Source organism: Cyprinodon tularosa, unplaced genomic scaffold (assembly GCF_016077235.1).
Source record: "Cyprinodon tularosa strain WSP-4 unplaced genomic scaffold, ASM1607723v1 ctg498, whole genome shotgun sequence".
Taxonomy (NCBI): Eukaryota; Metazoa; Chordata; class Actinopteri; order Cyprinodontiformes; family Cyprinodontidae; genus Cyprinodon; species Cyprinodon tularosa.
This window is the reverse complement of record NW_024039227.1, coordinates 15,412-35,697: the sequence shown is the minus strand read 5'-3', so window position 1 is coordinate 35,697 and position 20,286 is coordinate 15,412. Positions and strand designations below refer to the sequence as shown.

General features: G+C 39.7%; 1 protein-coding gene across 1 annotated transcript; it reads left to right on the top strand.

Moving 5' to 3' along the window:
- pwp1 (PWP1 homolog, endonuclein) lies at window positions 1-14,836 on the top strand. Its single transcript, XM_038302683.1, has 15 exons — window positions 1-188; window positions 378-436; window positions 511-683; window positions 2,541-2,626; window positions 2,721-2,817; window positions 5,305-5,415; window positions 5,506-5,636; window positions 5,959-6,026; window positions 10,422-10,518; window positions 10,599-10,660; window positions 10,752-10,863; window positions 13,594-13,684; window positions 13,765-13,886; window positions 14,171-14,276; window positions 14,362-14,836. Exons 1-15 carry the CDS (start codon window positions 123-125, stop codon window positions 14,454-14,456), a joined length of 1,476 nt encoding a protein of 491 aa, XP_038158611.1. The 5' UTR covers window positions 1-122; the 3' UTR covers window positions 14,457-14,836.
- Window positions 14,837-20,286: the final 5,450 nt, after the last annotated feature.

Below are 20,286 nucleotides of genomic sequence, written 5' to 3'. Positions count from 1 at the left end.
CGCCCCGGTCCTGTCTCAGTCTCACATGTATCAAAGTGTGCACGCCTGTTGAAGCAGTTGGAGAACGAAAACATCGCATTTGTTCATTTTAATCTCCTTCTTCGATCATTATTGTGGACATAATGAGCTCCCAGATCACATGTGTTGGCTGGGTGAAACGTGGCGTTGCCAAGGAAACCCCTGACAAGGTGAGTGACGGACAGTTGGTTCCTTTTATGGTGCCTTTTCTGATATTTTAAAACTCCAGGATGTCTAAATAAACCACGTTTTTTATCCTTCAGCAACATTAACGAATGTCGCACATCAGGGTTATTTGAAAACAGATAAATTTAACATATCAGGTGTATTAAAGTGATTTCCCTTCTGTTTTCCACCAGGTTGAACTGAGTCAAGAGGAGCTTCAACGAATCATAACAGAAGCCAGAGAAGATCTCGGGTGATCATTAGTAAATAAAACACTGATGTTGTTTATTTCCCTCCAAACACTGAATTCCTCCTTATTTAAACCAGGGAAGTAGAGGATGATGATGAGGAGGATGAGGGCATACCAAATGATGAAGATCCATCTAAGGAAGCACCAGATGAGGATGATGAGTTTGGTCCAAAGGATGAGAATGATGAAGAGGAGGAAGATGATGAGTTGGCTGAATATGGCCTGGATAAATATGATGAAGAGGATACAGGTAATGCTCTATAGTGATGAAGAGGATACAGGTAATGCTTTACAGTGCGTTTCTAATGTGTCCCTCCTCCTCTAAGTGGCCTTTTAAAGGAATAATAAGGATTTATTAAGGAATAATCAATGGATTTATATTTTTTATACCTTAAACTAATACGTTCATGGTAGGGTGACCAGATTTGGGTTTCTGAAAAGGAGGACACTTTTTTATATATATATATACAAATGCTTAAAATGGAATAAAAATGAGTGCGCTTCATCAGGCTAATGTACCGTAGTAGAAAGATTTGAAATAGATTTGGAGTCTTCTTCTTCTTGTTGGATTTATTGGTGGTTGTTAACAAACATTTAGTAGCATTACTGCCACTTACTGGTATGGAGTGTGGTTTGTTATGGACTATCACTAATAAACTTATATAGAAATTCTAAGGAAAAAAAAACAAACCCTCTCTATAATCAAATTTTATGAAATAATTTAGTTTTCTTTAAAAATCGAATAACAATTTTTATATGTTTACTCCCCAAATTCTTGCTCAAAATATCTAATAATTGAATCTTTTCCTTATTAAATTCAAACTCTCTCCTCATATGTTTTGCTCTCGCTTTCATATTTATGACATTTCAGTATAACATGTTCTATTGTTTCATATTTTCCACAGTGATCTATTTGGAGTCAGTGGACCAAATGACCTGGAAGCTATTGAATAAATATAAATTATTTTTGTAATAATTATTATTTTTTTAAATATACAAAGGCTTAAAATTGAATAAAAATGAGTGCGCCTCATCAGGCTAAAGTAGTAGAACAATTTCACAAAGAATTTGAGTCACTGGGTCACATGACCTGGAAGCTATTGAAGAAAAGTCCCAACTTCTGTCTTTAAAAATTGAAAGTAGCCTAAAATTGCATAAAAGCAATCTTTATCTATTAGCATGTTTTAGTATTAGTTTGGTCTTAGCTGGTCATAAGATAAGGAATTTATTGATTTTTGTTTCTCAAGAGTGCTTGGTTTGTTGACGGTCCCTAAATGCACCACGGCATGTGGGAGGAGGCAGCAGCTTAGAGACGCTGGCCGACATCGGAGCGCTTCAGTCAGATCAACCGTTTGCTAGATCCCGCTGACTCCGCGGAGCTTTAATATCCAATATCCAACTTCAAACCAACTTCACCGCCTTGCTGACGGCTCGGTGGTGTCGACCAAAATCCCAGATGATTTAGAACTTTCCCCCGATCTATTTTTTTTAGGTATATAAAGTAGGACATGTCCTGGAAATATTTCAAATGTCACGATCACTTAGTCTGGGAGCGGCCATTTTTGCCCAGATAAGAAGAGGGAGGATTTGCCATTGAACTTCTGGCCAGAGAAAAAACACGTATTCTGTAGCGAACATTTGGAAGAAGAATGTTTTCAAGATGACTTGGATAACAGCGCGTTGTGACAAACACCAGATACAGCACTGGGACTTGATCAACAGCCGATACCGCACCGTGACGTCACAAACCAGTAGGTGGCAGTAGTGTTCTTTGACAAACATGGATGCCTCCAGTAAAACACATTCAAATTAAATTACTCTTAATTAAAAAAACTTATTTATTGAACAGTTTGTAATAATTTCATATTTAAAGTACTTTCAGGAGTTTGTATTCTGAATATTAACCGGGCTTTTCCTTTAAAAGTTCCTGATGTAAATATTCAGATTGAATTGTTGCTGTTTTTAAAGTTTGAAGCTGAATTTTCATAGTTGCACTTGATTGTGACGTGAAGTGGAACTGAGACATAAAGTCTTAATCATTTTGTAAAGCCCTGTAGTGTGGCGTCTCCATAGTAACCCTTGTGATGTTTCTCTGAATCCCGTTCAGATACCGCCAACCTCGGTGACAGTCTGGCCGGGCTCACAGTGTTCAGCTCTAACGACGAGGATCCTTACATCACCATCAAGGACACAGTGAGCATCTGTTCAGATTCAGTTGGTCCGTCATGTCGTGTCTCCTCCCAGAGAAAGCTCCTCCATACGTCTCCATGTGTTTCTCCTCGTCCAGGACCAGTATGAGCGAGAAGACTTCCAGATCAAACCCACAGATAACCTCATCCTGGCTGGAAAAACAGAGAAGGACTGCTGCAACCTGGAGATCTACAGTAAATACCTCATCTTTGATATTACTCTATTAACTAAAAAAAGGTGTTTTCAGCAGTTTAAATTTTTATGCAGTTTTGAAATAAATTTAACTCTAAAGAATTGTGGGATAGAATACAGTAGTTGTTTTTTTTTTGCTTTTTATTTCCACTAATTTTATCCCAAATTTTCAGACATCCATCCTCTTGCCTGAACTACAAACCCAGGAGGCAGAACCAGAAAGTTCCCTCCTTCGAGAGTCTGTCTAACGTCTCTGGTGGAAGGTATCAGGGAGGTCTAGGTGTGTCAGCAGTGTTTCCAGGTTGGGCGCTTTTCATTTTGAGGGTAAAAATTGCTTTGGGCAGGTGGAGATAATTTGGGTGGGTTCAGAGTCAGATCGGCAGGTTTTTAAGTTAACCTATCAAAACACATCTCCCCCAATCATTCATCACCAATCAAAGCCTCCCTGACCTTCCTCCATCACTGATTGGCTAACGTCTGCCAGGCTGTTTACAACAGAGAACTACTTTAATGGATCTGATGTGATAAACTTTGTGCTGACAATCGATGCGTTCTGGAAGGAAGATTAATCTTTTAAAGATGCTGGAGGAAACCGCTGCTATCAGGATTTAGCGGATGGTGCAATTAAATATTTAATGCACCAGTTGAAAGAGCTTTTTCACAAGTTGCTCTGCTTAAAGACGAGTCCAGAAATCGCGTTAGAACTGCCGATCCTGACAGGCTTGATGTATGTGGGAACTGGACTAACAGGGAATGGATGAACGTCAGCAGCATTATCTCCTCCCCGACAGTTATTGGGGAGATTTCATTCAACCATTTACTGACTGTATTATAGTTCACCTGAATTAAGTTATACTGAAGTGTATTCATGTTCACATACAGGGTTTCCGCATTAAAAGTCATTAAATTATTGTTTTTTATATTAAGGCCTTAATTGGCATTAAAATTCATTAAATTTGATAAACGTGGCATTAAAATGGCTTCGGAAAAGAAGCTTGAGGCGGAGAAAAGGCTAGAGAATGGGTGAAAATGCAATAGAGGAACTCAGGACATGGCTGCATCCTGTCCACGGTGAAGATGATGAAGAATTTTGCCGTGTGTGTGTGTGTGGGACGGTTCACAAAATCCACGGTTCGGTTCACGGTTTCGTGGTCACGGTTTTCGATTCAGTTCGGTATATGTTGATTGTTAGCCTGACATGTTGATCATGTTGCTGTTAGCATAAACAAAACGTGTTGCACAATGCTTGCACACTGTTTTTATCCACAACTTTCTTTCCGCTGTCATCGTAGGTCACTCTAGATGCAAAGTGGTCCCATACAGCAGACCTATAAAGTGCTGCTGGCGCGTCTTCCAACTCCTGTTCTTTCCCACTCGCCATACCCACACAATTCTCCACAACAACTGATTTTTTTCCCTGCTACACCCGGCTAAGATGCTTCGCTTCTTCTTCTTGTTTACTACTGGTGGTTGGCTTTGGTCGCAGTACCGCCACCTTCTGCTCTGGAGTGTAAACGCTTCGCCTATGAGAAAAAGGAGCAGCGCATGAACCGAACGCAACACACGCGAACCGAACCGAGACAGTCGAACCAAACGGTTCGGACGGTTTTCATAAACCCTTCCATCCCTAATATATAAATATATATATAGTTATATTTAAGTCATGGGGAATTGTTGATTAACCTGACAACAGCCAGATGCATGTCTCGCTCCGCCTAGCTCCGCTCACATACATCTGGGACACCGCCATAGGAATTGCCTTTACTGAAGGCTGGGCCTTATCAAAACTCGTTCCATATGATTGGATAAGCCACTTGTCTGTCATCTTTATTGACGTGCTATTTCAACCACTCACACCGAAGCTAACCCGTGACGCTGTGAGAGGAGGAGCCATTTCGTAGATCAAGCTCTTGCCAAATTCGGTCGGGAGAAGGGCGAAAACATCATTTCCACCAACAAAAGCCTTCAAAGCCGTTCTCTGATGTTCTTTTAATGAAACAATATCAGATAGATTAGACAACACAGAAGAAATAGCAGCATCAATGCTAACGCTTGCTTCCTCAATGCGAGCCGCCATTGTTGTTGGAATCTCACGGTCGCTTCTCCACTCCAGGACACACCCGCCCTGCGTCCTGATTGGACAGACCATAAATCACTGGGGAAATCACTTTCAATGAGCGGGTTCCCAGATGTATGTGAGTGGAGCTGGGCGGAGCGAGACATGCATCTGGCTGTTGTCAGGTTAATTGTTGATGGCATTAAGATTATTTCTAAGAGCATTAAAAAGCATGAAATAAGAGTTACCCATTCATGTATAAACCCTGACATGGTAAATATATATCAATATATATTAACTGGGCGAGTTGTTGGTGTCTTCAAACTTGGAAACAAAGTCCAGTGGATTGTTTTTTTAACTATTTTGGAATGAATATGACCTGAATGACTGGGAAACCTCACCTGAAGCTGAGCAAATGTGTTTAACTTCCCAGTTTATACCTCGGAGGAGGACTCCATGTATGTCCATCATGACATCCTGCTGCCAGCCTATCCTCTGTGTGTGGAATGGCTGGACTTTGACCCGAACCCGCAGGAAGGACCAGGTAGGAGAAGCTTCCTGCTTTCTGAGCAGTGACGTTTCCAGCTTTAGTGGAAGAAAAGTCAGAGTGTCCTCTCTGTGTGGTCACTTGCAGCTAACTACGTCGCCGTGGGCAACATGACTCCTCAGATAGATGTGTGGGATCTGGACGTAGTGGACTGTCTGGAGCCGGTCTTCTCCCTGGGAAGCAAAAAGGCGTCTAAGAAGAAAAAGAAAAGCAAGAAGGTTTCCTGATTGTGGATTCAGACGGAACTTTATAATCCTTCTTATGCTGCGTTCACAGCCCCTCAGAGCCCTGGCGTATAGATAGAGTATTCATAACGAGTCCAGAACTTATGTCAAACGACAGCCTAACTTATGCATAACGCACGGCAGCTTAATGCCTGTGAAACGATGCACAAGCACCGCCACAGGACGCCATGTCTACCATAGACCTTCCATGCTAACTATGACGCCCCTTAGGCTCTAAACACGCTGGCTGTGAACGCAGCATGGAAGCTTCCCCTGCCGCTGATGGCTAAGTGTTTAGCGGCTGGTTGTGTTTCAGGCTGCAGCGGAGCCTGTGGACGGACACACGGACGCTGTACTGGATCTGTCCTGGAACAAGCTGGTCAGGTCGGTTTGGCTTTTATTCCTCTGCACCTTTGGAAAAGTCTGTGTTTGAACCTTAAAGTAGAAAATCATCAAAAGTCATATTTCCAGAGTCTGTTCCCTTCATTGTCATTAAATCCTCCAGCTGTGCATTTATTCCTGTTTAGAGTTAAAGCAGAATTACGTTATTAATTACTTGTGGGAAATATTTTTCTCGCAGTGTAACCGTTTCCAGAATATATAGAATATAGCAAAATAAAACCAAAAGGCATTTAGAAAATGAAAGTGCAATATGCTGATGGCCTGTTGCTTTTGATCAGTTATGTAAGAAGTATTTAATACCCCCCAAAAATTTTTTTTTAAATATTTGCAATTAAAAATCTATATGTCATCAAAACTGAAATGAATAGTTGACATTCCACCCTTAACAAAAAAAGAAGCGGTGAGCATTGGGGACTTTTTTTCTGTGTTCTATAATTTGTTGATGATTTCCTCTAATGATTTAGCAATAGATGAATTAGACACTTGGAGAGGAGATGCGTTCAAAGAAATAGATGAATTAAACTGGAATAAGGCATAAATCAAATGATAGACACATGATTTAAACTTAGGCTTCATCATATGTCCAGTGATATTCCAGATACTTGCACTAAATGTTTATCTGAAAAAGGACGTCTTCTCCATTGTCTGTGGGAATGTCTTAAAGTCCAGAGGTTTTGGAAGAGATGTTATTAGGTGTCTATCTGAATTGCTTAAGGTGAAAGTCCAGTTAGAGGTTAAAATCTGTGTTCTAGGAATATATCCAGTAGAATTTAAACAATCGCAGAGGACAACTACATTAATAGACTACAGCAGGGGTAACCAATTAAAAATCAGAATAAAGTCAGAATAAAGAAATCAACTACCAGCAAAGGTCTGGAGACATTTATAATTATAATCTGTTACTTTAAACAAAATTTAACACAGAATTAAAATGAGGTGTTTATGTATCCATGTTATACATTAAATTAAAAAGTAAATAAAAAATAGAAAATTTTTCCATTTTAAAATCTAAAGTGTTGATTGAAGTAGAAAACAACAATCGTTCAGTTTGTTGTAGAGATAATTTCATGATTTCATGATATGAATTTCACATATTTTATAAAACACCTGAACTGACCGGTTTATTTTATTTTCCTTTTTTCTGGCTTAATAAGAGCAGTGGGCTTTATGCTGCCCTGCAAGGTTTTAAACCTGGGTACGAATGGAGACAAAGCCATTCTAAAGCACATACACTGCAAAAAATGAAAATCTAATGAGTAATTTTTATTTGAAATAAGTGCATTTGTTCTTGAATTGAGAAGGTAAGTGAGACACTTTTCCAATGGAACAAGACAATTTAGATTTAAAATAAGAAAACACCATAAGGATCCCAGAAACCCAATTTTCCACATGGAACAAGGTGTTATCTAGATTTATCTGGGCGGGTATTAAACCTAGGGTAAGACTCAGAACACTCCAGTTAGAAAAGGAAAAAGGAGAACTCGCTTTACCTGACCTTAAAAAATACTACTGGGCGGCCCAACTGAGATACGTTGTTTATTGGTGTTCTCCAACATATAGTGCAAAGTGGAAGCAAATCGAATTCAATCTTGGTAAAATACCACCTCCTGCAAAATTGGGGTGTAAAATCTTAACAGATAGTAAAGAGGAGGGAACTATCCTGGGCGAAACTTTGAAAACATGGTATGAGGTCGTTAAGAAAAACAAAATTGAAGGTGATAGTAAATTATTAATATGGCCATCTCAAATGCCCAGTTTTGGCCCCAGTGGGTCAGATGATACATTTATCAGGTGGATGGAGAGGGGAATTACAGCAATATGTACACTCACTGAAGGGAAAATATTCAAATCATTTGAAAAAGTTAAAGAAGAATTCAATCTTGAAAACAGAGACCTATATCGCTACCTACAATTGCGTCACTTTTACGACAAAGAGGTGAACAGGGACCTATCAGAAGGAATTAGTGAGGTGATTATACTCTTGACACGTGCATATGTTGGAACTCCCTCAAAAATGGTATCAAAGTTGTACAATAGTCTCCAAAAATGCGATGGCAGAAATTCATTCCATGTTAAAAAAAAGTGGGAACGAGAATTCAACATTACATTAACTGGGAGTGACTGGTCCTCCATGTGTAAAACACAACAATCTTCAACCAGCTCAAGAAGATGGCGAGAATTTGGATGGAAAAATCTAATTCGTTTCTTTACCACCCCATATATAAAATCAAAACAACTTAGTCAACAACAGAAATGCTTGAGAGGGTGTGGACATGTAGATCCCAATCACTCCCATATCTTTTGGTCATGCATTAAACTGCAGTTATTCTGGAACAGTGTCATTCAGACAGTAGAGGAAATTTTATGCTTATCTATACCCCGAGATCCGAGCTTTGTATACCTAGGACTTATGCCATATGAATTCACTGGAAAAAGAAGACATTTACCTCTGCAAAATATTACTGATTGCTGCCAAAAAGGCATTGACAAGGAATTGGTTGAAATGTGACCCACCTGGGCATGGACAATGGCTGAATATTGTAGACGAACTATACACCATGGAAAATTAGACTTTTCGTCTGAGCCTTAAAGAAGGTGACTTTGAGAAAAAATGGCAGAAGTGGTCTACGTTCAAGGTCAAAACCCAACCATAAGAGGAAAAAATAAATAAAAATAAGCTTTGGAAAATATGGTAATGTATGCTCCCCCCAGCTTGTTTTTTGTTTTTTCTTGTTTTTTCTTTTGTTTTTGTATTATAAAAAAGACTAAATAAAGAGTTGGAAAAAAAAAATAAGAAAACACAATTGCATTGCCTTATTACAAGTGCATATTATCTAATATTCTTATTTTAACTCTGTAATGTCAAATGTATCATATTTGATAGATACGATTTCTGAAATGTTTTGCGTCTGACACCTTTTGCATAATTTAATGGTAAAAACTTTGCTCAAAATCCTATTTTACACATTCAGATATACCTGATAACAGAGGGCAGAAGACTATACAAAAATAATCTTGACTTATCGCATAGTAATAAATTATGTAAAAATGTATTTCTGTTTTTTCTTTTTACATATTTTGTTAAAAGGCTAAATAAGGAATTCTAACCAAAAAAAAGTTATTTTCTGTTTTGTTTTATTCTTGGATCAGCATTAAAGGGTTAAGAGTAAAATACTCATTCCATTGCCAGATCATACCATATACCTACTAAAATTAAGGGTAAATACACTTGATTTAAGACATTTTTACTTATTTCTAGATAATTTTGCAGTGTATCAAGGAGCTAATTTTGAGCCTGGATCCAAATTTATTTTTGTTTATGTTCATGGTGGAGAATCCTGCTTCACAGCAGCAGGTTGAGCCAAACATCCTCTAAATGTGCAGGGTCATCTTTGAGCACCATTTCACTTTTCTTTCACCAGTTCACCACAGTTCTTCCAGCAGTCCACACTTTCTCTGCTCTCTTTTTCTCATCATCTTCTCCTTCTTTCCCATCGCCCGGCTTGCCACAGGTTTGCCTGCTGTGTCTAAAAGTAGCAGCAGCAGCAACCCAGACTGACAGCAGCTCATTGGCTAATTTGTATCATGTATAGCCTTGTCCTGGCGCTCCAGAAGGCTTTACTATAATAACAGGAGAAGCAGCGCAAGTGAAATTAGATACTGCCATCAGACAACAGTAATTTATAAATGTTTTAAATCAGGTTGGGTCCAGATTCTGACCTAGGTCCGCTAATCCATGACCTCTGGACTACAGACTTCTTCAAGCCTTCTTTCCTCCATGGGACTGTGGAGGAAAGAAGTTGCAGTCTCACTCAGACAGGAAAAACTAGCATACATTGCCAGGCAAACAACAGGACTTTGAGAATCTATGGGAGCCATATATGAGGATCATAGGGACTGAAGGTGGAGCTTATTGATGGATGTCTTGACTACAGTTTCTATTCATATATTGCCTTGTCATTTTTCTCTTCCTTAATCTAAAGGGTTTTGTATATTTTTGGAACTGGACAAATGAAGGTTTTAATGCTGAATGCATGAGTGAATGTAAATGTCTATAAGTACACTTTACATGTTAAGTTTGTTTTCTGTAAGTTTGTTGTGTCAAAAAAGAGAAAATTCAAATATTTAATATAACAAGACAGGGTAAAATAAGTAAAACACAACCCTTCCCATATAAACAGTGTAGAATAAGATAGGATCTCAGTGATATAGAATCAAATTTAGAACCTAAATTGCTATTATTTCCCATGGTAGTGTTATTGCACATAGTGAAGTAAGGAAATACATAGATAATATGTAATGAAACTCTTGTAGCAGAGCTGTAGATCTGGATGGAAGCCATTGAAAGTCCTCCTGACGTGTTTTTCATGTTTGAAGGAGCGTGTTGGCCAGCGGCTCTGCAGACGACACCGTCATCCTGTGGGATCTGTCTCAAGGCAAACCGGCCACCACTCTGAGAAGGCATACAGACAAGGTAGCGTGCAATGCTGAAGCATTTAGTGTCCCCCTCCTCACAGTCCACAGCCTGTTAAACTACAGCCTCTCACCTTCCAGGTCCAGACCTTATCCTTTCACCCCTTTGAGGCTCAGACTCTGATATCTGGATCGTACGACAAGTGGGTGTGAAGTGACCCCTGAGCTCAGACTCAGATCTTTGTGACGGTTTAAGATAACCTCAGAGAGTCTCTCTCTCTCTCTCTCTTCCAGGACAGCTGTCCTCTATGACTGCCGGAGTCCAGACAGCAGCTACAGAACCTGGAGGTTTAGCGGCCAAGTGGAGCGACTCGTCTGGAACCATTTCTCTCCCTTCAACTTCCTGGTAAACGCAGGTTCCTCTCAGAACTATTAGGATGTTGCATAAAACAATAATGTCTATTGCAGTCAGTGATATGATAAAGAACGTCTCCACATTCAGTCTGCTGTAAGAAAGTCTTAATTTGAACTCTTTGCGTCAAAGGCGTCGTCTCACAGTTAATCCAGCTGTGGACGTCCTTCACTAGGAGGGTAGGTTACAAGAAAAGATACAGAAGCTGGTTGTGTATCAAAGCATATTCAGAGAAAATTAAGTGGAAGGAGGAGCTGCTACACAATAGAGGTATGAGAAGAGTCATATCTGGACTGAGGATAGAAGGAGCTGGACTGTTTTAGATGGAGGTAAATTCATCTCATTTGGAGCCAAATGATGGAAGATCATCGAGGCACAGAGTAGTTCTGAAGGGGAGTTTTTCCACTGTGATGGTTTGAGGTGTTTGTCCACTGTGTTCTGATCCACAGTCGGCGATCCAGGAGATTATGGAGAACTTTGTGCTTCCCTCTGCTGACAAGCTGTAAGGAGAGTCTGGTTTCATTTTCCACACTCCAACGAGGCTGGATCAGTGACCGTAATCCGATCCGATACTCTGATGGGAATCCAGCGTTCCGATCCTCTGTACTGCACAGCAGTAGTTACAGCAATAGAAGGATGTCAGTTTTATGACTGCAGTGCTAAACGGTTGATTCATTCAACAGTAGGATCGTATCAGTATCAGATATCAGTGAATACGCTCGGCCCATATGTCGGTGTCAGATTCAGAAAATGGATCGGTGCATGTCTACCTGGTGATCCTGTACCTGAACCCCAGAGTGCTGATGAAGGTTCTCAGTCATCCAGGTCATAGTCACTGAACCCCAGAGAAAACCTTGAGGGCTGCTGCACAGATGATCAAAGCAATGGTCTCCAGTGTTCATGCAAATGGGGACATTTTCAGATTTTTAGTTCCTCTGATGTTTTATTGTCATTTCCTGAGACACTGAATTGTAGTTTTCTTTACCTGCAGCTGAACTCATCAGAATTAAAAAAAGCTGGAAATATATTTGGTCTTAACTAGGGCTGGGCGATATAGAAAAAAAAGCTTATCGATAAAAAAAAATGCATATTGATCGATATCGATAATTATTGAAAAGATTTGAAACCATATTTTATGTGCAGCTCTGCCTGGACTTTTTATAATATTGCTAAATGATTTAATTTTAATAAAAAACACAAACACAGACTTCGAATTAAATCTTTATTTAACCAACTTTTTTAACCATAACAGAATTGTTTTAAAGAAAAATAACTTAAGAGACCTGAGTTATGTTATTAAATACTGACAAAGAATAAACTAAAGTGACCAGAAAAGTGACTAAAATGAATATAACAAATAAATAAATGCCCCCCCACCGCCGCCGCCCCCGTTTCCTGCTTTAACCTGAGTTTTTACTTTGAAGTTTCTGGCCCCTCGGCATTTTTATCTCAATTGTTAGAACTACGTGAGAAACTGCCCAGAACTGAAAATATATTTATATTTTCCGAAGATTCCTCGGAGGAGAGCCGCGCCGGGGCCTACACAGCTCGTACTCCTGCGGCTGTGAGCGGCTGAGATGATAAAAAAAAGTTGGTTTCGTTATCAGACTGGTTTTCACTGGTTTCCTACACATTTTCCAGATGACTGTGGTTTGTTTTTGGTCCGACTTGCCATGACCGAAATACTGCCAGACTGCCGAACTACAAAAACCCTTCTTTGGAACAATTTCCTCCGCCTCTCCTTGCTGCGACATCTTCATGTGCTCTGTGTTGTGGTTTGAGAGGGCGGCGCTTGGTGACGGCGATTGTGATTGGTTGGGAGGAAGCAGTGACTAGCATAAACCTACATGCTAGGCTACAATGAGAAGGAAGGAAAACAGCGTTTCTTTTTTATCAAACTTTTATCGACACTGTTTTTTTCTATTGCGCCACACGTCTATCGATCGATATATATCGTTATTGAATTATCGCCCAGCCCTAGTCTTAACTATAAAGCTTGATAAAGCTTCTAGTTAGAGTGGCTCAGGTTATCCTGAGCTATCTCTATAGTTATGCTGCTATAGGCTTAGACTGATGGAGGACATAGGGACCCCTATTTCATCATTTGCGTCATTCTATCTCTATTGTCCCACTCTGCAGAATCTGTTAGTTCGATTTCTAGTGTTCTGCTCTCTGCTTTTTCTCAGAGTAGCTTCATCTGGTCTGTTCCTGTTTGGCTGTGACTCCATTTGGCTGTGCTGCTGCCATCAACACCTTTGTTTATGGATGTTGGACATTGCCTGTTTTTCAGTGTAGTCCTGTTTCTCTGACTGTGACTAACTGGATGTTCCAGTTGCTTTTTGTATCTCTGCTTCTGTCTCCTTGAACCCCAGTCGGCCTCAGCAGATGGCCGCTCACACTGAGCCTGGTTCTGCTGGAGGTTTCTTCCTGTTAAAGGGAGTTTTTCCTCTCCACTGTCGCTACAAGCATGCTTAGTGTGTGGGATTGCCTTCGAGTCATTGAGTCGATGCAATCAACTGGTTTCCCTTAGATAGAAAACTTGACTGTATGATCTGGTGAACTGTAAAGTGATTTGTAATGACGTGTTGTGAATTGGCGTTATATAAATCAACTGAATTGAACTGAACTGTGATCAATGTATGAAATAAGTGGCAGAAATATTGGACTTTTAGTCAGTATTCCTTTTTTTAGATGCTCTGAGCTTCATGTCTGTGTGTGTTTCAGGCTAGCACTGAGGACGGCTTCGTCTACTGTCTGGACGCCCGCTCCGATAAACCGCTGTTCAGTCTGAAGGCGCATGACGAAGAAGTGTCAGGTGGGTGGGGCGTCTCCCATCGACCTCCTGTCCGTCCGCCTCGGCCGTTGTTGGATTCACTGTTCTGTTTTTCACTGCAGGTTTGGACCTGAGCAGCCAGATCAAAGGATGTCTGGTCACCTCCTCTGCTGACAAACACGTAAAGATTTGGGACATTTTAGGCAACAAACCCAGCCTGGTCCACTCTCGGGATATGAAAATGGTGAGGAATGGCTCTGCGTGTATTCAGCTCCCTCTGGGGGCGCAGACGCCGTCCCTCCGGCCTGATCTGATGAATTCTTCATTAACGTATTAAACCTATTCACTTTAGAGGAAGTGGATGAATGAAGGGATCTGCATTAGAATTTCAGCCTTTCTTGTGTAGATTTTTCTATTGAAACTCTTAAATAATCCCTTTTATGTGAATCGGGTGCATTAATGTTAGGTTTACGATGTGTGTCTGATGTTTGGTGGTGAATCCCCTCATTCATTGTGTTCTGTAAACAGGGGATTCTGTTCTGTGCCTCCTGTTGCCCTGATCTGCCCTTCGTCTACGCCTTCGGAGGCCAGAGGGAAGGCCTGCGCGTTTGGGACATAAGCGAAGTTGCAGCAGGTTTTTACATTTTTTTTATTGGATTTAAAACCCGTATCTGTTTTCGTCCTTTCTCTCCTAACATAACTTCTATGTTTGCTTTTAGTGAGCGAGGTGTTCGGCAACCGAGAGCGCATGGCGGTGAACTCTGGGAGCCAGGCCTCCACGTCTGCAGCCTCAGCAGACATGGAGGTCTCCTAGTGACCCTCAGATCTAGCTGTAAAGATGAGTTACCATGGAAACCAAGCAAGCTTCCTGGTTGTGTTCGGTTGAGGGAAGGATTGAACCGGAGAAGAAAGACTGGAGCAAAAACCTCTTCATGAAATGCAAAAACAAAGTAATTTATTCTGAGGAGGCAGGATTGATATTTTTCTAGCTTTGCTGAAGGGGTGAATATTTCCTCTGATCTTTCAGTTTGCCTTTGATTACATTAAACATGAAACTCTTCTGATAACATGAAAGAAATAAATAATTGGATGTTGTATAGTAAATAGAGTCACTTTCTACCAACAGGAAAACAAATCGTCAAAATGTCCGGTTTTTTATAAATAAATTGGTGATTAACCCGGCTTATATATATATATATATATATATATATATATATATATATATATATATATATATATATATATATATATATATATATATATATATACGGTATATATATATATATACCATTTTTATTTTTTTGGCTGGCATCGGACTAATATTGGATCAGGACATCCCAACTGAAAACACTGACTTAGGACATTCCACTTGAGTATCACTGCTGCCCCCCTCTGGCCGAGAGGGGAACAGGTGCATTACGTCCTCATAGAAACAAATCCTGGTAGGCAGGGCCGGAGCCACGGGGTGGCTATGATTAGTTGCTCCCAATGTTGGTTCTGTTCGAATTCATGGGCTGCATCCTGCAAAGGCCAGATTCCAACGCCGATTAGGTCATAGCGTGGCGCTGAGGTCTGGTCGGATTCCAAGACTCCTCGCAGTGTTGTAGTAGTCTACTCGAGATCGGTCTTGGTCTCAAGACCATTTTTTGATGGTCTCGGGCGCTGAGGACTCGGCATTTTATTTCAAGACCACAACTGTGGAAATAACACTAATCATCAGAATATTAACAGTTTCTTTAAGATCCTTCTTTTTATTGGATGCTTGGATTCAAATCCAAGCAATAACCTGTCTCATTAGTAAATGCAGTGAAGGAGATCAATCTATTTTTTCAACAAATTATCTGTCTCATGCCATATTTCACAACTTGGTGACAGATATAGATTTATTTAAGAAAAGTTATATAATATAGCTTTAATCCGTATATGAGAGAGAAACAAGAGAAATGATTGGCTTTTTTTTCAGTTTTACACATTTTTCAGTATTTTGCACATTGATTTGAAATAGCACATTTAAAAACAACATAAATGTATGTACTGTTCATGAACGGCAGAGAAAATACAATTTTGATCGACTTTGATTAATTGTTTGAAATTCTGTGATTACTACACAGAAGTACTAAATTCAATTCAGTTTATTTATATAGCGCCAAATTCACAACACATGTCATCTCAAGGCACTTTACAGTTCAACCAGATCATACAGTCAAATTGATACAAAGTTTTCTATCTAAGGAAAACCAGTTGATTGCATTGACTCATTGACTCAAATACAATCCCCCACACTAAGCATGCTTGTAGCGACAGTGGAGAGGAAAAACTCCCTTTTAACAGGAAGAAACCTCCAGCAGAACCAGGCTCAGTGTGAGCGGCCATCTGCCGAGGCCGACTGGGGTTCAAGGAGACAGAAACAGAGATACAAAAAGCAGCTGTAAAAGGCGGCCCCGTCCAGGAAACACACAGCCAGGCAGACGAGCTCCAAGGCAGCTCCCATGCCAGAGGACGAAGAGAGCACATCCACTCAGTCACGGCCAGAGAAACAGGACCACACTGGAAAACAGGCCGATCTCCAACAACTATAAACAAGGGTGTTGATGGAAGCAGCACAGCTGATGTTTCTTTCCAGGATGACGTCACAGCCAAACAGGAACAGACGAGGCAAAGCTACTCTGAGGAAAAGCAGAGAGAGCAGAAGGTTAGAGATTGAACTAACAGATTCTGCAGAATAGGAGAACAGAGAGAGAATGAAGCAGAATGATGAAATGGGGGTCCCTATGTCCTCCAAAAGTCTAAGCCTATAGCAGCATAACTATAGAGATAGCTCAGGATAACCTGAGCCACCCTAACTATAAGCTTTATCAAAAAGGAAAGTTTTAAGCCTAGCCTTAAAAGTAGACAAATAAAGATGTTAATGTTTAGTCCAGTTCTGTGTGTTAAATATCTAGGTGTTTTTATGTGAATGTGGGTCTTTTAGATCAATTTTTGTGATTTTGATCATGTTTCACATTTTTTGTCACATACTGGCGCTGGTCTCGACTTCCCTCGGTCTTGGTCTTGACTTGGTCTCTGACCCTAAAAGTCTTGGTCTTGTCTCGGTCTCGATACACTCTGGTCTTGGTCTTGACCACAACACTGACTCCTCGTTATGCGGCCTTAAAATGCATCCTTCTTTTTGCCCGATTTGAAGGATGGGTCCTGTGTATCCTACGTAGCCTTGGATGTCCCAGGATTCATAGTGAGACCTGGCAAGTCAGCTGCTCCGTGATTAGAGGAAAGGTTACTTGGCGCCAAACTGCTGTAAATATTGGAAGTTCAGTTTAATATAATCCAAGCATGTGAATAGTTCCGTCTGAAATGAATGAAAATAGTTGTTTTAATGGTTATAGAGTCAGATATGTGGCGGTAATGTTTAATTTATCTAAAGGTTTTTATCTAAATGGGTTTCACTAATATAAGACAGATTTGAATATACGTATCTGCAGTGTGGGGACTATAAATCTGATAGGAGTTTTAGTTAAGAGATTCTGCATACCGTATATATTTTTTTATACATACATTGTTTAGATTTACTTTTATCTTTCTACCCCTTTTATAGAATAGAATAGAAAATCCCTTTATTGTCCCACAATGAGGAAATTCTGGTGTTAACAGAGGCAAAAAGATTACAGTGGACCTCAGAAAAATGTATAAGAATAACAATAAATTATTATACTGTAAAGTGTTTAAACAATATAAAACTGTGCACCTGGAGAATAAATAACCATTATACAGCATTTTTACAGTGATGGATATTTGAAAATAGGAGCAACATCAGAGATGTGCAAAATGACAGCAGCATCTTATTTACTCAAGGTTTCCATCATTACATATGCTTTTAGACTAAGCTTGGTAGGCAGGGCCGGAGCCACGGGGTGGCCATGATTAGTTGCTCCCAACTTTATCACATCCTGAAATCGCGTTTCTCCTCTAAACCACAAGGTGGCAGCAGTGATACTGAAGTGGAATGTCTTAAAGGTATAGTAGAGGATTTTCTTTTTCCAGGTGGATCATCAAAATAAGAAGCCTGACGTAGTCCTACTCAATTCTAGTCAGAATATGAGTCTGATACTGCTCCATAGAGCTGTGATTATGGGGCGTGTTTTGAATGAACCAGGAAAAAAAATGCCTCTGCACTCAATTGGATAGACCTACAACCAATAAGAGCAACGAATGCGTAACGTATGTTAAGCAACAAAGGGAGCCAGCTGATAAATTAAACTTTTGCCGAATCCCGTAGGAAGGACGCCAAAAACATCTTTCTTTTCAACAAATGCTTTGATCGCGTTTCTCTGTTCCTCTTTTAAAATTAATTTGCTGTTGATATTTTCTAGAACAGACCTAATAGCAGAATCTACACACCTCAACTCTCCAGCGGCAGCCATTGTTGTTGTCACCCAAGCGTGCTTTGGTGACGTGGTTGATTACGTTACTGTTGATCATCTGTCCATCATCGTATAAAGCCCGCCCTGACAATTTGATTGGCACGACCAGATATTGAGCGAGCATACTCGCGCTACTATTGAGCAATGCCAAACCGAACTTCACGACCTCAAACGTTGTGGGCGGGACTAAGTTCGGAATGGCACCCAGGCTACAAAATAAGTGGTCTTCCTAATTATCATCATTCTGCTGACATGTTTGTTGTAAAACTGTCCTATGTGCTCTTCCCCATTTTCACTTACCGCTGGTGAGTCTGACATAGTGAAAGAATGCAAATCTGCTTTTGCAAAGTAAGCTTGTATGAGCAATGCACGCGGTAAATTTTAAACAGAGCTTGCACAAGGAGAAGTGGGCTCTCACATTCGTTTATTAGGCGTTCCCTCTCGGGAGCGGGCACAGGGCTGTGCATGTGCAGTTTTTTTTTTTTAAGTGGAGAGGACAGGTCCTTTCAAAAATTCATGAAAATCCTCCACAGTACCTTTAACTAATTCAATATTATTTTAGTTTATCTAACATAAACTCACAACAAAAAAATAGTTAAATTAATTCTGATTCTTTTTTGGATTACTCAAGTTATTTAGATTTGGTATAACATGAGGGGAAGTCGCATGTCTGTAAGTCGCATGTAGGAGTCGTCTCTGTAACTAGATATAAAGATCAACTGCTCAACCGATTAGCTGAGTCAATTATGGAGAACCCTTAATGCTCAATTAAGACAGAATATTTGCATTTATAATATGTGGATTTATCAACAGGGATTGCCTTCCGGTCAATGAGTCGATGAAATCAACTGGTTTTCCTAGGATAAAAAAATTTGATCAATTTGACTGGATGATCTGGTGAACTGTAAAGTGCCTTGAGATGACATGTTATGAATTGGCGCTATAGAAATAAACTGAATAGAAATGAATCGAAGAGTAATTTTAATATAAGTATAACCTTAATAGTACCTGAATGAATTTGTGTCGCTACGATTTTAAAGATATTAAAGAAACTTTGCAGAGGTCACCAAAGGTCAACGACAAATGTTGATTTCTGCTGCTTTTGTGTTAAAGTTTTGTGTTAACTTTAAAGGTCGAACATTTTGAAATGTTCTCAATAGATTTATCACGGAACGCTATGGACAGCGGAAACATGCAGGAGGAGAGTTTTGTGTTGGAGGTCATGGTTGAGTCTCCTTTCTCATTTAATGACTTAATTACTCAAGTTATTATTATCATGGGGGGGAATGGAGCGTCTGTAAGTCGCATGTAGGAGTCGCCTCTGTAATTAGATATAAAGATCAACTGCTCAGTCCATTAGCTGAGTCAAATATGGAGAACCATTAATGCTCAATTAAGACAGAATATATGCATGTATAATATGTGGATTTATCAACAGGAGCTTGATAAAAATCCAGTCTGTGTTTAGTGTCGAGTTTAGAAAATACAGATATTTTCCTGTTTTTCCAAAAAGTAAAAATAAACAATCCACTGGACTTTGTTTCCAAGTTTGAAGACGTTTCGCTCTTTAAACTTAGACCTTTGTAGAACTCTAACCCTGAGCCTTCTTCATCACAACAATGATGGTCGTTTGATGAATCTCATGTTCAACATGGAAACATTATAAGGAAACCTAAAGCAGTGTAGGATCCAAACTGGATGCTTCCTGCAGTTTTCATATACGGTAATTAACTAATTCATTGGGTAGGTTATCAGTAACTGTGCTCCTTTTACTCGTTTCTCTTTCATAAGCATTTATTTTTAGTTAATGTTGAGGTTTATCTTTGCCTATTAAACAAAAAAAAAAAGCAGCTGTGTGCCGTTTCACTGAGCGAGAGTGGTTTGTAACAGGAAGTGTGTCAAAATGTGTGATAACCAGGGTGTGGTGGAGAACTAGATCCCTTAAGCTCAGTGGGTCTTTGACAGAAGAGGCGGGACTGCTGGCTTTTACTGTGAGCTCAGTTTTCAGGTCACTTCACTCATTTTATCATGTTTAGCTTTCATTTATCATAAGGGAAACATTTATATTGATAACTACTCATTTTATCATAATTTCATTAGTTGTTAAAGAGAGCACAAAAAAACAAAACAGTAGTTCCAGAAACAGATAGATCTAAATTAATAGATTTAACAGAAAACATGCAGTCGTGTTTGTTTTTCTACCATATTTAAACATTAGACTGTTTG

What these genes read in the sequence shown, in the direction of transcription:
- pwp1 (XM_038302683.1), top strand. Translation starts at nt 123, where the DNA reads ATGAGCTCCCAGATCACATGTGTTGGCTGGGTGAAACGTGGCGTTGCC. An exon ending in ATATGATGAAGAGGATACAG is followed by an intron (nt 684 to 2,540) that starts GTAATGCTCTAT and finishes AATCCCGTTCAG; the next exon opens with ATACCGCCAACCTCGGTGAC. An exon ending in ACTCTCGGGATATGAAAATG is followed by an intron (nt 13,887 to 14,170) that starts GTGAGGAATGGC and finishes TTCTGTAAACAG; the next exon opens with GGGATTCTGTTCTGTGCCTC.